At 30.7% G+C, this 17,549-nt stretch overlaps 3 protein-coding genes and 1 long non-coding RNA gene across 4 annotated transcripts; 2 read left to right on the forward strand and 2 right to left on the reverse strand.

Moving 5' to 3' along the window:
- The first annotated feature begins 125 nt into the window (after positions 1-125).
- Positions 126-6,898, forward strand: LOC126867479 (pyruvate kinase-like). The gene is made up of 8 exons (XM_050621951.1): positions 126-1,081; positions 1,491-1,729; positions 1,872-2,049; positions 2,320-2,538; positions 2,618-2,793; positions 3,123-3,353; positions 3,449-3,671; positions 4,179-6,898. Exons 1-8 carry the CDS (start codon positions 901-903, stop codon positions 4,391-4,393), a joined length of 1,662 nt encoding a protein of 553 aa, XP_050477908.1. The 5' UTR covers positions 126-900; the 3' UTR covers positions 4,394-6,898.
- Positions 6,899-8,839: 1,941 nt separating this feature from the next.
- LOC126867475 (lipase maturation factor 2-like) lies at positions 8,840-12,488 on the forward strand. The gene is made up of 10 exons (XM_050621947.1): positions 8,840-9,006; positions 9,116-9,299; positions 9,390-9,491; positions 9,780-9,973; positions 10,054-10,232; positions 10,330-10,579; positions 10,659-10,864; positions 10,943-11,183; positions 11,271-11,487; positions 11,577-12,488. Exons 1-10 carry the CDS (start codon positions 8,913-8,915, stop codon positions 11,854-11,856), a joined length of 1,947 nt encoding a protein of 648 aa, XP_050477904.1. The 5' UTR covers positions 8,840-8,912; the 3' UTR covers positions 11,857-12,488.
- LOC126867500 (uncharacterized) lies at positions 12,242-17,370 on the reverse strand. Its single transcript, XR_007690322.1, has 2 exons — positions 17,232-17,370; positions 12,242-12,689 (listed from the first exon to the last, which is right to left on the reverse strand). It is a non-coding gene; the product is annotated as an uncharacterized LOC126867500 (long non-coding RNA).
- LOC126867470 (snRNA-activating protein complex subunit 4 homolog) lies at positions 12,713-17,015 on the reverse strand. Its single transcript, XM_050621939.1, has one exon. It carries the CDS (start codon positions 17,010-17,012, stop codon positions 14,418-14,420), a length of 2,595 nt encoding a protein of 864 aa, XP_050477896.1. The 5' UTR covers positions 17,013-17,015; the 3' UTR covers positions 12,713-14,417.
- Positions 17,371-17,549: the final 179 nt, after the last annotated feature.

Below are 17,549 nucleotides of genomic sequence, written 5' to 3' on the forward strand. Positions count from 1 at the left end.
AACTTGAATTATTGTTCACCAAATGAAACGCTATGCTTGATTCTTTATCTTCTGCAGGAAACATAAATAAAGAAATTTATTTTACTTTTATGCGTTTTTTTATTATCGTTTTAAAATTACTCATAAACATAACAAACTTCAAATTCTAACATCTTGTATTAAATTTCAAAAGACTGGACTACCTTCTTATATCAGAGCATGCAGTGTTCAAATTTTTTAATAACCACAACATGTAACCTGACCACTTATAAACCTCTACCAAATTACTAATAAAATGGACAAATAACTTACAATTCCCATTCTTAATAATCACATACATCTCTTTAAGCTTCGAAGGATACACAATTGTAACATATACTGAATTACACAATGTTATGTACCAATGACATTGCACCAGCAACTAAATGGATAAAATCATGCCGCCGAATGCCATGGGTACTATTTTTATAATTGACATTTTTGTACCTAATAGATATTAGTTGATTAATTATCGTGATTAGGTATACGTGCTTCATTTACATTAATAAATGAGTAGGAATCAAGGACTGTTATTTCGATTGAACATATTAAACGTACTGAATTTATACAATTATGGTTTTATTTTTTAATTTAAAATTTTCTATTTACTTTCATAAAAATTTAGCGTTATGTTTTGAAACATTTTCCTTTTTCTTCAATACAGTTCTAATATTTTAATACAAAACAGTAAAAATCATAAAAATATCATACAGGGAACAAAGAGAATAGAATGTAAAGCCAAATACGTTTATACAACGAAATAGAAGATAAGTTGCGTTGATTATAGTAAAAATATAAGTAATACGCTAATGTCCCATATTTGTTATGTTATAACTTTTTGCTTTTATGCTTTTGATTCATTCCAATCTGATCTCATAAAATATGTTTTTTAAATTTGTCAATTTATCTCGTAATACACAGATGATAAATCTTGAAGATCAGTATATAACAGACGATCAAGTAAAAGCAGCATATCAAAATACACGTCTTGAACACAACATACAACTAGATATCAATTCCAGCCCTAAACTAGCAAGGCTTACACGAATTATGGTTACCCTAGGTGAGCAAACATTTGTGTCATTTTTAGTCTTTTAATACAAATTGCTTTTGATAAGACGGTACCGTAAGATGCTCGGATAAACTTTAGTTATATGTCTCTAAATAAAACATTTTTGCTTTTTCAAAACTAGATATTTGAAATTATATTTACAATGACTAAAACGATGTCCATAAAGTACATTCTTTTAAAATATTTCCTTTAACAAGTGCCTTTAGTTTGTCTTCCGGTTGTTAGACACAATCATTGCTTACCATAAAACATTAAATTTTTAAAATCTGGCTACCTCATTCGTAGTGACATTCCTTTGATTATTGGGTTATATTATTTAAGTTTATTAAAAAGGGATAAATAAGTAAACTCTAGATATGAATAGAGTGTGTACTGTAAAATATCTTATATATTTAATAAGGCATGGCGAACTCTCATCCTGACGCCGTCGTTAATATGATGATGGCTGGTGCGAACATAGTTCGTTTGAATATGTCTCATGAAACAGAGAAATGGCACGCAATCACTGTACAATCTGTTAGAGAAGCAGGAAATAGAATGTATGAATTGACGACGGAGGTTTACCCCTTGGGAGTTGCAATGAATCTCCAGGGTCCCGAAATAAGAACGGGTGTATTCCGTGGTGATGAGAAGAGTATAGTATGATTATTATCTAAAACCACTTGAAACAAGATATTTATTGACGATATTGTTTAATACATGTATATTGTATATGTTTTAGTAAAATTTTTACATGGCATTCTATGTGGCGATTGTATATACTGAGTATTAATATTTATAGGGATACGCTAAATTAGAGGAAGGTAAAATGGTAAAATTGGTAACGAACAATATCGCAAAACGTGGAGGGTGTGCTACATGTTTTTGGATTTCTTACCTTGAATTACCTCGCGTATGTCGGGTAGGAGATAGGATATTGATTGATCGAGGCGCTGCTCTATTACAAGTCACCTGTATCCGTTAGTTACACTTACCCTATGTTGATAAATTAATAACTAAATGGATAAATTAGTTGTGAATGTTTCAGATTTTAAATGTTTTAGATTCAAATTTTCGCTATGGTTACTGGAACTACCTTTCGCTGATTGTAAAATATAAATTTAAGAAAATAACAGTAGTATTAATAATAACTTATTTTAGCTTTTGATCATGAAATAGAGCTTGATTTACAAAACATTAATATGCACACGATATAAACATTAATAGAAACCAAAATACTTTTAACGCAGATGAAGAAGCTGTAACTTGTAAAATAATTAAAGGTGGTATTGTAAGGGATAACAAATTGGTGCAATTACTAGACAGTGTAGTTTCATTACCACAAATTTCGGAAAAAGACACTGAACATATGAAATTGGCTTCAATGTTAGAATGTGATTTCCTTATAATGAATCATACACGTAACGAGAAAATGTTGTACGGCATTAAAAGTCGCTTGAAGAAAATGGGTATGGATAAACTGTACATAATTCCAATGATCTGTTCGATGCACGACATTGACATTACGCTAATCGATACTGATTAAAGGTGTTACTAAAATTTGCGTTATGGCAAAGATCTCAACTCAGCAAGGATTCGAAAATTTCGATGAAATTTTACATTCAGCTGATGCTATTCTTCTCGATAGAAACAATATTGAAATAGACGTAGGGAATGAAAAACTATTTTTAGTCGAAAAAATAATTATTGCGAAATGTATAAAGGTAAGCTTTTATTAATAAATATTTGCCTTGCATAACTTCACTGTAAATTCTTTAGAATACTATGCAATTCAGTTCCGTAACAAAACAGATTTGCCATAATGATAGAAATTTACAAATCGTCAATACGAATATCTGTCACAAAAATTTATGTTCCTTTTAAGTCCAGTTTTTGTTTCTGTAATTAGGTAATGTATAAATAAAAAGAAAGAGGAATTGTTCAGAAATTATATTAATTAATCGTAGCTAATATTTAACGAAACTAGCAAGCTATAATTCTCAAGATCATGATCCATAAATAAATTTCTACTTTGCTTTTTCCTTTCCTATAGATAGGAAAACCAATTGTATTAGGGTTTCAAGTATATAATAACGAACAGTTAAATATTGATATGAATTTAATTGCGCATGCTGTTTTAAATGGAGTCGATGCAATTTTTCTGAAAACTGGTGCTATGAATATGAAAGATACTACTAAATTATTAAGAGATGTCGATATAGTATGCAGAGAAGCTGAAAGCGCTCGGTGGCAAAAGGAAATTTTCGATGAATTAAGCTACAAGGTAGGGATATTCAGTGGAATTAAGCTGATATTATTATAATTCGATTTTTCGTAATACAATATACATTGATATGAAGATATTTTGTGCGAAAATAGGTGCCAATACCTCTAGATCCTTTACACTCTATCATAGTTGGAGCAGTTGAGACATCGATAAAATCAAATGCAGCAGCAATTGTCGTTACTACAACAACAGGACGCAGCGCTGTTTTATTATCGATGTATCGTCCTAAATGTCTAATTCTTGCAGTTACTCGTTATGGAGTAGTCGCTAGATGGCTACAGCTGTATTATGGTATCCATTCTCTTCATTACAGAAGTAAGTATATCTTATGTTTTTCCTTAAAATAAATATACTATCCTTTTCATTTCTTCATATGTATGGATGTGCACATATGTTTTTTATTATACAGAGTCCCCAAGGGTTTAACGACTAAACCTTACCAGTATATTCTATGAGTAGAGTCGAGTAAAAAACGTTATATAAACGTAGATCGTTTAAAGTTTTATTAAAAGATTGTAATATAAAAATACGAAATGTACCAAGAGAACAATACTTTTCCTTTCAATATCGTTTCCACTTTTACGGCATTAGATTTTTATGCGTGGATAATTTTCTAAAAGAAAGATACATATATCAAAGTATTTGTAACTGTGGTGAACTCATATAGACAGTTGATTATTTCATTGTGATGAAACTAAATCAAACGAGTTTCGCAGCGTAATAAATTAAATTTCTTATCGCTGTCTTATAATACAATTAGTACTAATGGTTTAGTTCTTTAGTAAAAATTAATGTATTTAATATACGTAATTATCAATACAGCGGAGCCCTTGTCTGATTGGGGTAAAGACATGCAAACTCGAATACAGACTGGTATCGACTCTCTCCGAAGAAAAGGGTACATTAGAGTTGGCGATGCGATCGTGATTGTTAGTGGATGGCGTCAAGGAGCAGGCTTTACAAACTGCATACGTATAGTTTATGTGTCACCTGGACACATGGAAAATCAAATAGCGGATTTCGAGCCTTGCTGGTGAAATATATCCCTTTTTTTAATTCAAATAAAACAATTTTACCATGGTTGAAACAATTAATAAAACATTTTTAATTAACACTTTAGTTGTTTCTTTTAAACAACTTTTTAGATATTGTTTAACTTTATTAAGTTTTTATAACATGTATCTATATACTCTTAATTCCTGCCCGAGTCATTTCTTTCTGTTAATATTACTATCCATAATCCATATACCAAAAATCAACCTCTATTACGTATTTATTTGTTTAAATCGATCAAATTTTAAATTTAAATTTTATTAAATTTATTTTCCGTTTGATTTTGGATTTAATCGGAAGGGAAATATTGAAATGATATTATTGTGTATGAAATATTGATTTAGATTTCTGATTAATACGGTAGTTGCTGCCACCAGAAATAGACTAAGGACTATTTCAAAAAAAATTTTTTTTATTATTACTATTATTATTGTTTCTCTTCAAGTTAAGAGTATTAGTGTGTGATGGATATTGTTCGTCTATAGTGTCTTTGGTAACTAGATTGAATTCCCAGTCTGGAAGTGCATCTGTAGCACGTTCTTGGCTGTAGGAAGACAAATCTTTGTACCTTCGTCTGTCGGGGTTTTTGTTACTTCGTAAGTGCTTATCCAATAATTTACGTTTAATGGGTAGCGTTAACTAACGTTTAATGCAACTGGCAAACGAATTCCACTTTTCGGCTAACCTGCTATGCGCAGGAGTACTGGCACGGGAGAGGATTAAAGTTATTCGGAATAGACAGTTGATATTGACAAATGTATTTATTTCGTCCAATTGAGTTATATCGATGTAAATATGTTATAATTTATTCGATTTTTGTCGATTAAAGGTGTTACAATGTCGGTTATAAGTATCGTCGGATACAAATATAGAAATAGTATATGGTGGTGTACAATAAATATGTATATGTAGATATAGTAAATACTCAAACTTCTAATCGGATAAGTTTTACAAATGTTTAGTAGGGTAAGATTTATTTGTATCGATAGGATTAATGGCGAAAGCTAATTTTTACTCGTTCGGGCGATTAACATAATACGATTTATGACAAACGCTATCGTATGATGTAGGCGATGGCGATCGAGATTGGAAGGAATGCGTCTCGCAATGTTCGGAAATAAGTGAACTCGAGGGCGAAAAACTCGGTACAGAATCTTCGTGATTTAATTCTAACTCTTCTCTGCGCCTCTTTTCTTCCCTTTTAACTTCTGCAGCAATTAATCGTTTGTACCAACGTTCGGCTCGCTTCTTGCTGAGGTGACTTTTATCTTTTCGATTCTTTCTTGTTTTTGTCATCTGATATGATCAAGGTGAAATGAATATCACTCTCTGTGTGCGACTTGTGCGATTTCGCAAGCCTTGCCCAAAGACGGGCGATATTTGCCAACGATGGGAGGAGGAATGCGAAAATCGATAAGTGTTTTCGATAATTGAAAACACCGTTAACACAGGTTTAACACAGCGAACAATCAGTTAGATTTAACAATTTAGAAAATATAAGTCGTTCTTGGCAACTAGTGAAGTCGTAAGCGAAAAATGATTATTTTAATTGGCAACTGGATTCACTGTGGACAATCAGTGTGGCTTCGTAGGCCTCGCCCAAGGATGAGCAATCTGCTAACGATGGGAAGAGGAAAACGAAAAACCATAGATGTTCTCTGCGTTGAAAACACCGTAATCACTGGTTGATACAGCGAACAATTGTAAACGAAATAGATCGAAATTTGATAAAGTTGTTTTATTCCAGACAATTTATTAAATCTTGGCCAAGAACGTTTATTTCAATTTTATATCGTGAATTCAAGACGTTCGGATGAAATCTACGTAAATTGTGTGCTTGATAGTTTTATCTGTCAACTATAACTGCCGACGGGTGCTTTTGTTCAGAGACAACTTTGTTCGACTGCAAGTTAAAAGAGAAGAGGATATACAATTTCAAATTTCCTACCTTGATTAGATGTAAAGTCGATCGGCGGTATGTATGGCTTGGTGATGTGTCGAATTTTGACAATTAACTTTGATTCCGCAGATGAAGTGACAATACGAATGATGATTTTTTGAAACCATTTTTAATATTCGATTTCGACGGACAGAGTGACGATGTGAACAATTTGAATTTTGGATGAAGACTCTTGAAACTATTTAACTTTTCTAATATTCGATTTCGACGGACAGAGTGACGATGTGAATGGTCTGAATTTTGAATAAGGACTCTCCTACTCTATGTTATTCCCGCTTATTTATAATATCCTAATTGTCACGTGATGGATCATCTCTATGGGAATCACAGCATTGCTACGTGACAAATTAGGAATTTTGTAACTGTCTACATTCGCGGATTGTGCTGAAGTTTCGTCTTCTTGATTATCTTATTTACGCTATTCCTAATTTCTCATATCCTTGAGACACGTAGATGCTGCTGAAGTTTCGTCTTCTTAATTTCTCGTATTTCGTTGGGTATTAGGGACATGCAAGGTGCGTGATAAGATGTAGGTATCGTAGTAGCTCGTATTTTGCTAATGTTGCGTCTGCGATGTTTCCCAGAACTTCCTTACTGATGCCAGTGGAACGTGGCAGGCGCGTGCCAACTTGTCCTTGCTGAAGTTGCATCTACGATGTATCTGGTAACTTCCTTGCTGATGCCAGTGAATCGTTCAAGGTGCGTGGCAACTTAGTATTTGCCGAGTCTTCCTATGCGTTATTTCCTGTTTCTTTCAATAAAATATCATTTTCTTTTTTTTATAATAGTAAGTTTAATATATTATTTCATGGTTTGTTTCTCACGGCTAGATTCTATTAATTTCTAATATTCTTGCGTTACGTTGTATTGATCATTATTTATTCCCTCCTCGTTACGATCTTTCAGTTTATTATCATTTATTAAATATTTATTCCTTCGTTGAAAATATGATTTATCCTGCAACGCATAAAGGCTACTATATGCACGTGTTGATTATCCAAAATGGCCGCCTGTGAATGTCCCTAGTATACAGTGACATTTTATTAATGTGAAATCTATTATTTATCCGTTAATTATTTGTGACTTTATTTTAATAGTTGACGTATAATTGTAGTGGGAATAATATTATTTTGCATTTATTTACTGTGTATAATTATTGTATGTATTCCGATGCGCACGTGTAGGAGCTATCATAACAATCCAAGATGGCCGCTCGTGAATGTCTCTAGTAAAAGTATAATGACGCGTCCTTAATTTGTTTAATACTGAAATAATTATTCGTCCGTCGCTTATTTTCCTCTATTTTAGCGCAGTTAGAATTTTTAAATGACAATAGTATTGTTTGTGTAATCATTATAATGTGTATATATACTATGTCTTACTTTAGTATAATAACATGTGGATTGTGTTATTGTTAATTTTTATAATTTATCAATAGCACTGTTTTATTGGTGTGTTTTGAGTAATTTATTTTTATAGAGTGTTCGCTTAATTAATTTGATAGTAATATTTTACTTCGGATATTTTTTCAATTAAAATATACTGAGCGAATCAGTCCTTCTACAGTTTCACTAAGATTTTTATGTTATATAACATTTATTAGACATTAGTTCGATACAAAATAATAATAATGTAATCGTAATAATTATATATATATATGAGGCAAAGATCAGTCTCTAGTATCAGTATTGTGATACCGTCTTTTCTTTGCATCCCGCCTGCTACTCAGTTCGCCGTGAGTCGAATACACGACAACATTAAGAAGAGAGAGAAAGAAACAGAGACAACCGGGTTCGAACTATATTTACATGATGGCGTCACGCAACGAATCCTAACTACTTGATTGAAGCGCTTTACTGCAGCAGGTGATCAACATCGTCCAGTCACTAAGAGTCTTACCCCACCAGAAGAGTTTTCAGACCTGTGTATACCACTGTTTGTTAATCTATCTTATATGTATGTAATTACACACATAACTCGTCTGGATAGAACTGAATAAGTTCTTGTCTATGCTAGGATGGAACACAATAAGTTCTTGTCACGACCGTGGTTCTTTTATATACTAGAGTTGAGTTAGTGCAACACTTGGTCCCTTGGTGCAGCACTTGCACCAGCAACTCAACCTACGGGCGTGAACACTCTCATTTCCTCTATGATACTACTAGATAGTAACGTCTAGGAAAAAACAATCGAAATCTGACAACAGCTCAAACGTTGTATCACTTGTAAGTTTTATCGTATATGTATTTAGAAATAAGGGTCACGAATTTGGATTACGACTTGATGAACAATATTCTATCAGATTATGAAATAATAAGGTAACTATATCTATAAAATAATAACAATGTTTCAGAAAATATTTATAATTATTAATTAAAAGATTAAAGGATTTAAATGAAATTTTAATTTTATCTATACGCACATGTATACATATACGTACAGTATGTATATGTATATACATATTGTTTCACATTGCAGGTTCAATCATTACATTTGAATACATTTTAATCTCTTGAAATAATCCTAACGTATAGCAATCGACGATGGTTCAAGTACGATATACACGTAATTTATTTTTACGAGGAATTTGCATTATATATCTTTTTGCCTTTCTTAGTTTTTATATACAAATACCGGGTGAGTACAAATTGAAAGGTTCAAAATAAATAATATTTATTTTACATTGTTACATTATTACATTGTTCCTTCTAACATTTATTCTTTTCTTTTTCTATTTGTGATAAAGGATTATATGGAGATAATGGCATCCTACCGGCTAGAACTCAGCTAGATCTTAAAAGTCGTTCACCTTTGTTTCATAAATTAAGACAGAAACCAACATTACTGTGGTTTGCTCCTTATCTTGGGTTAAATATAGAATACATGTTAGATGTATTATCACTTGTGGGTGTTGCTCTTTCTTTCGCAGGGTAATGATTGATCATTTCATTGTAATTTATATAACCAAAGTGTATGTATACATAAATGGTTATAATAATGTAAATATTGGTTATTTTCAGATTTATATCACAAAGATTTTGTATTGCATTGGTATTTGCACTACTTTGGTCATTATATTATTCTTTGTATCAAATTGGTCAAACATTTATGTGGTTTCAATGGCAAGTAATATTTCCTAAATTTGTTAATACTTGTGTCGTATATGCACATTACATACATGTATATATATATATACATATATATATATTTTGTTGTTTTCTGAAATTGACTTCAATCAGCACAAATATATGTATAATATAATATAACATGGTTAAAGCAATTTACAAGTTAATTAATAAAAACATATTGCAATTATGTGTAACATAGTTAGAAAAATATAAACCAATAATTCCATAAACCATATAAATCATTTATGATAAGCTTATAGATATTTTTGTATACTTTTACAGGGATGTACTTTTATTGGAAGCAGGATTTTTATGTATATTTGTAGCACCATTTTGCTATTCTCAACGTGGAAAATTAAGTACACCAAGCGATGCTGTAACCTTTTGGACTGTGCGTTGGCTACTTTTCCGCTTAATGTTTTCCAGTGGAGTAGTGAAACTTACTTCTGGTTGTCCTGTGTGGTGGAAATTAAATGGTATAATATTTTGTCAAACATGCATTTACACTATAACCAAGTGAAAGAAGAATGTTTAGTTCTTTGCAACAATGTTTCAGCTTTAAATGTACATTTTGAGTCACAGTGTATACCTACTCATTTAGCATGGTATGCACATCATTTGCCAACATGGTTTTTACGTTTTACTACTGTGATTGTCAATATTATTGAACTTGTCATTCCATTTTTATTCTTCTTTCCAAACAGAAAAGTCAGAATAATTGCATTTTATACACAGGTAAATATATTTGATCAATAATTTGAGTCATAACTATTTGTATTACCTAATGTTTAATATATGACGATTGTTTAATAATCTATATTAATTCTATTAGGTATTTCTTCAGATACACATTATAGCAACAGGAAACTACAATTTTTTCAACTTTTTAACTATCTGTTTATGTATCTCTTTACTTGATGATCAATTCTTTTATAAAAAAAAGTCTAAAAATGGTACTTATAATATCATAGAATCTTTTTCTACGATATTGTGTATTGTAGTTTATGGAGGAATTTTTTATGCAACATATGTGTATTACAATCTTAGAATATCTGATAATTGGACAATCCAAAGCGACATTGGTATGTAGATATCTTTAACAAAAGACACAAATATATTTCTTAATTGCCATTTCTTTTATTATTTACTTCATTATTTCAGCATTTACGCAAGAACAATTTGATTACATTTTATCACGAACAATCCCAGTTTCTATCTCCATCGGCATAATATCCCTCGCATTTACAGTTGTAAATGCATTAGTTACATCTTTATTAGCCATTAAAGGAATACAAAATAAAATTTTGGCAACATTCGTTACGATTCTTTATGCAGCAGCAGTTTGTTCTATCTTCGCTATAAGTATTGTACGTATGTACCTGCTATTATTATGTGTCACTGTTTATGTTATTTAATATTCGTGTTCATAATGTTTGTGTGCCTAGGTACCGTATGCCACCTTACATCACAGTTATAATTCAACAATACCAGTGCAATTAAAACAGATACAAGGGAAAGTCGAACATCTTCATCTTGTAAATAGTTATGGATTATTTAGACGTATGACCGGAGTAGGAGGTAGACTAGAAGTAATCATCGAAGGAAGCAATGACATTGACGGGCCATGGAAAGAATACGAATTTTTATATAAACCAGGAAATGTTAATAATTCATTACCGTTTGTTGGTTGGTCATTTCTTCTTCTTTCTAAATCACATTATTCAACATCTTTAAGAATTGCAATTAATTATTATTAATCTTTATTGTTTTCAGCTCCTCATCAACCACGGCTCGATTGGCAAATGTGGTTTGCTGCGTTAGGTACTTATCATCAAAATCCATGGTTAATGTCATTAGCGTATCGCCTTTTGAGCGGTCAACCAGAAGTGTTGGCTCTAATGAATAACATGAAAAACCCATTTGCTGAAAAACCACCTAGATATATTAAAGCTAGTCTTTATCGTTATCATTACACCCCATGGAGTCAATCGTAAGTATTTATACGCATGTATATCTTCTCAATTATTCTTAAGTTTGAATAGTCTTAATTATTTTCTGTTTCATCTTATCTTTTATTAGGTGGAATAAACAAGCTTGGTGGACAAGAGAAAAAATCGGGGAATATTTTCCAATATTTAGTCACGATCATCCACCGCTTCTCGAATATTTATCAAAAATGAAAATTATTCAAGATAAGCCAACTTTCAAAATAACAAACGATTCGTTAAAACTATTCTTCGATAGCATTAGGTCTTTGGTTTACAAAATCGAAGCTAGCCTTCTCTTATGGGGAGTTTTTACAGCAGGTTGTACAATCATCATGACTAGTTACAATAATTCAATGTCAAAGAAAAAGTAAGTATTTATCTCATTTTTGTCATGTTCTCAGTAAAAAATAATTCATAGTTGGTTATGTTTATAAAAACGTGCTTGTGTATAGTCGTAATCAAGTTTGGTTGTATCATACATATAAATTATTTCATAAATTATGCATATATTATATTTTTACGAATACATAATCATCTGCTCAATACATTTTTCTTTCTTTTTTTTCATACATCTTAATCAAACATCTATTGATCATATGCATCTACATAAAATTTAGAAAAGGTGTGTGGGAGGGGGGAGAGAACGAATTTACTGAGAAAATATACAATATGTTTCCTATCAATAATACTGTAAAATATCTGTACTAAACTTATAAGTACGTTTTTTGTTGTCAAATTTTTTATACATGTATTAAATCGTTTTACTTTACCTTATTCAAAAATGATACATATATATGTTCTATGATATGTCCATACATACGATAATACTCTAAATCGCATTTAAGTTTAAATTAAATTATTTGTGATCTATTTTTCTGAATGTATTTCTTTTAAGTAATTATTGCAATGTAATATAAGTGTATATAGTATGTTTTGAAATTTGTTGTGCATTTAATAAATAAAAATGGTCAGAAAGTCCACTTCCAGGTGGATTAAAATGGTATATGTTTGCATAATGTAGTTAGTATAGTAGCTCTGTGTCACTTTTCTTCCTCAAGTGAAAAGAACTATCATATTATTACAACAAAAGTAAATGAAATCATTTCGAAAATTTGATCGATAAAAGATTTATGCCATCAACTAATATTTGAATTTTTATATTTCTTATTACATTTTCATGAAATTATTACTGATGTATAATGACCTGAAAAAAGAAAGAAATATTGATTCCCTTCTTTTAATAAACATTTATTTTGTATAATACAATACGATTTTTATAAAGTAAAATGCTTGAAAGATATAATTATTTTACATAAAGATACATAAAGATGTTAATATCATTGTGGTCAGTATATTAATCGATATATTGAAATATAACTAATGTAGTATAATAAAGACATAGGATTAAGAGAAAAACATAATTCAGGAAATATGCGATAATTGCAGAGAAAGAACCTCTCGTTAATTGCATGGTTTTCATGCCCATCACAGAGGGGAGGTTCCCCCCCAACCGTGAGACAATGTTCAACTACCAACTACGGTCGAGTAATATAACATAATTTAATATTAGATATGGTTGAGACAATGTATGTGGCTACTAATTCAAAAGCGGAACTTTTTTATTTTCGACATTTTTTAAATTCAATTCTTACTACCGTATTTTTGAGATCTTTCTGATTAAAATGAGACCAAACACGATATAATTTGAATTATATTTATTTATTGTTATATCACTATCATTTATTAATATAAGCAAATATGCGCTAAATCATATCGTGTTTGGTACCATTTTAATCAGAAAAATGTAACAAACATGTTGGTAAAAGTTTCATTTACCAAAATTAAAAATAAGAACGTCTGATTTTTGAGTTAAAGATCTCAGCTTATCGCGGGTCTTTAATATTTGCCAAACACTTCGACTCTCAGTCCCTCGTTATCTTTCATTCGAGTTGTTCTTTTCCACGTTCGGCACGTCTAAGATCTCGGTTTTCAGAAAGAAAATCGTTTCTACCTTTACATAGTTGCAAAACTTGGGTCCCGATTTTTGTGCAATTATGAAATGTTTCCTGTTATTCTAATTCATCTGACAGTTAGTCTAATTTACAGTTACCTGAATTACTAAGTATGGGTAAAAATCACTTCATATTCTTCGTGTTTCATCTCTTTCTAAAAAAGATTTCCAACTTATTATATATGTTGGTGTGCTACAGTTTATAGGAATGAATACTAATAATAGGAATAGATAAAGATTCACACGGAGAAGAATATCTCATTATCAGTCGCTTCTACGAGCCGCTATTCAAGTGGCTGTACGATCTCATATATGGGGATACACAAATTGTTAAAGTCCACAAATATCGAAAAATTTGCAGAAGGTAGCATCTAAAATTTATAAGCTCCCTTTAGTAATTGTTTAAGCTTTTGCATAAAAATACTTTGACCCTATAAAAGAAAGGACTGCCGCTTCCTTTAGCCATTGTATAATAAGCTTCTTTCAATAGAAATGTGTCCAAACATCAAGCTCACATTCACTTAACTTTAATTCCATTTACTATCTTTTTTCACACATTTTTACTAAGGAAAAATGTTATCAACCTAATGGTAGCAGTTTCATATAGATTTAGTTATAAATAAAAATATATGTCTAAATAATATAAAAACAGAAATTTCTGAAATATCCCCATAAATTAAACCGTAAGCCAGAGAAAAATAATATTTACCCAAAAATTAACGTAGTGCTTTAATTTAGTGAAATGAAAGTTGCTTTTATTTGGAAGTGTAAAACTTATAAAATGGATTTTATAAGTTATATAATTTTGTTCCGCCCTTAAAATAAAAAATGGTCTAATATCCTAAACTGAATCCTTATATTATATCCTAAAATTCTCGCTTAATATTCGTTACTTCCTTGTTTTATGTTCCACTAATGTGTCTAATATTTGAGACGTCTCTTTTTCGGTGGAATATCTTCGAACAAAAATGTATCCTCTACATAAACTTGTGGCAATAAGATATTTGACAGACCTAATGGGTACTTAAATAATTGTTCTAAACGTGTTTCTAATAAATTAAATGCTTGTAATTCGCTTGATGGTATAAAATATTCATCAAGAAAACTATACTTTTCATTTAATCGTTTCAAATATGTTAAGTTTTTAAAACTTATCAAAGTTGCATAGCTAGCATACATCATAGATGTTTCATGGTTTTGAGTAATTTCTGTCATACTGTTAGATAGACATTTGCTTTGAAATTCCATATACTGAGATTTGTAATTGACATCGTCATTTTCATGAGATGCAGCGGTACCAATGTCGAAACGAACGACTGACTCCAATTTTTTTAATGTTTTGTCAGTTGAATTGTTTCTATCGTTGCTATTATTGGTACGACATCGACGTTGTAATAGTAATTTTGTTAAAAATGTAGAACAGTTTTGAGTTTCAAAGGCTGATTCACAGCATTTTGGATTATTAACTTGAAAGGAACGAGCAAATTTTTGAAATTGTAATTCTTGTTCATCACCACCGATGTAAGGAATTATAAGCTCTGATGTATTAAATTCTGTAGGTAGTTCGAATACAAATTTATTGCTTCTATCTATATCATAATCGATACACTTCTTTAATTTCTTCAATTTTATTTGCGAATCAGAAGGACATGGAGGTAAAAAACAAGAATCTTGTTCAGACTCATTGCGTTTAAACATGCGTGATTCATACTCCTCTACAATTTGAAAGTACTTTTTCTTATCACTTTTTAGTTTTATATATTCCCTTAATGAATGCAAAAGCTGTTGATCTCTATTGTTTAATTTTTTATCAATAATGTTGTTGGATATACAGAGTTTGGCATTCAATGCTTGTAAAATATTATATAAGCTTATTGTTTTACATTTCAACTTTTCCACATCATGAAGTTCCCACTTACGTATCAAGTATTCTGCTTTACATTTTTTATGAAAATAGTCAATTAGTTCTTGATCTATATTCGTAATATTATTATCATGACCTTCATTGGTAATACTATTATTAGGTTCGAAGATATTTTTACAAAGTTCTTCCTTTTTTTGTTCCTTGTTTTCATTTTCTGAATGTTGTACTCTATTTTTTAAGCGATATTTATGCAGTTCAAGTATGGAAACACCTCTCTTAATGTATTTTTGCAAAGCTGTATATCTATGTCTTAATTGAGTCCTAGTTTTGCACGAAAAATTTTTAGCTATTACAGACCAATTTGGACCAATGCACTGAAAAAGATGAAGTAACTTTGTATCTTCTTCAAGCGTCCACGAAGTCCAACTTTCAATTTGGTTAATGGTTAATGTTTGATAACGATCATGAAGTTGAATGGTAGATCTATTAGGCATTAATGCAGCTGATATTTTACGAAAGTTAGTACCATATTTAGTAACAGCATCTTTCAAGATATCGTCTTCAGTTTTAGTAAATCTGCCTTTAGTTAAATATGGTGATAAGCTGTATGACCATCGAAAATAAACTTGTTGCTTAGTTCTATTTTGCATCCAACTAGTTACATTGCCCCAAGGAATAAAGTCACCAATTTGAAATATTTCTACTAGTTTCAAAAGTCTTTTATCTTCTTCATTTTCCCAAATGCAATGGACTTTAGGTAATGTTTTCCTTGTATTATATCTAATAAGACATTGATACGCACTACGATTTGTATTTAACTCTTTGGCAATTTTGTCCCAGTTTTGAAATTCATACTTTTGTACTATTCTCTTGAGTTTAGTAATTTCTGACTTCGTCCAATGCTTCCTGTTGATGTTAGGGTGAAGAAAAACATTCCACATGATACGACAATCAAATGGAGAATGGACATCTTCAAAGTAATTAGATGATATTTTAAACCAATCAAATTCTTTTTGTTGTAATGGATTGACTGTTTGTAAAATATCTGTAGATGAAAATTTCTTTTTCCTGTTGTTGTATTCTTTTTCTCCTTCAGCTTCTTTTCTTACCGCATCTAAAAGCACATCTCTTTCCTTTTTAGTCCATGCAGAAATTTTGGGAAGATTTTTGAGCTGTAATTCTTTATAGCTTTCCTTCAACATTTCATCTTCATTATTAGAAGCAAAAAAATAATGTTTATCCTTAAAATAAGGCATGCCAGCATTGCAAATTGAAATTTTTGTATCTTTGGCTATATTTTTTTTTAAATTACATTCTATCACTGCTAATTTTTTTTGACATTTTGTAAGAGCAAGGATTATGTTGCTTTTTAAATCCATTAAAGAAGAGATTATTTGTTTGTTATATTCTAGCATATCATAGCAATTTTCGATACTATATTCCGTAAAGTCGTCTTTGGTTTGACATTCATTTTGTAGTACACTTATTTGATCTTTAACAGATTCCTGTTTTAAGTTATCGATTAATTCGATGTCATTTATTTCGTAATTATTCTCAAAATGATTTCCATCTTCACATTTGGGAAATATACTTTCTAACAACATTTCGACTAGATCATTATTTTCATCACCTTCATCGAGTACCGTGTTCATTACGAACAGATTTGTAAATAAGTTCGTTATTATTTATCGATTAACAAATTACACTTTCGATCAACATTAAATTCACATCAATTTATGAAAAATAACCATATCTATTATTAATATATTTGCAATAATTGTAAGCAAATTACAAAAGATAAAATATGAAGTGTACTAAAAAACATAGGTACGTGTTAAGACTTTAAACTGCGTGTATCTATATTTACATACGTAAATAAATGTGTCGATGTAGTTTTCAAGACGTGTTGTTCGACTATTCGTGCTGCTTTTCTTTCATCTGCCTCAATATGTAAGTAAGTACATACGTATTTTGGAGCCATGATGATGCTGATTAAGTTTAAAGATTTCGATCACGAACACATTAAAAATTAAATGTTAGGTTAACCGGAGTTGATCGGAATTTTTCATTTAAAATATCACTGCACAACAAATAATGTACGTAGAAATGTATACGAATAAATGTCAATTTGACATAAACAATAAAAGTATTAGGAAATTTTGACATTCGACCGGAAGTCGTGCACATAT

The sequence above is a fragment of the Bombus huntii genome, chromosome 7 (genome assembly GCF_024542735.1).
Source record: "Bombus huntii isolate Logan2020A chromosome 7, iyBomHunt1.1, whole genome shotgun sequence".
In the NCBI taxonomy this organism is placed as follows: domain Eukaryota; kingdom Metazoa; phylum Arthropoda; class Insecta; order Hymenoptera; family Apidae; genus Bombus; species Bombus huntii.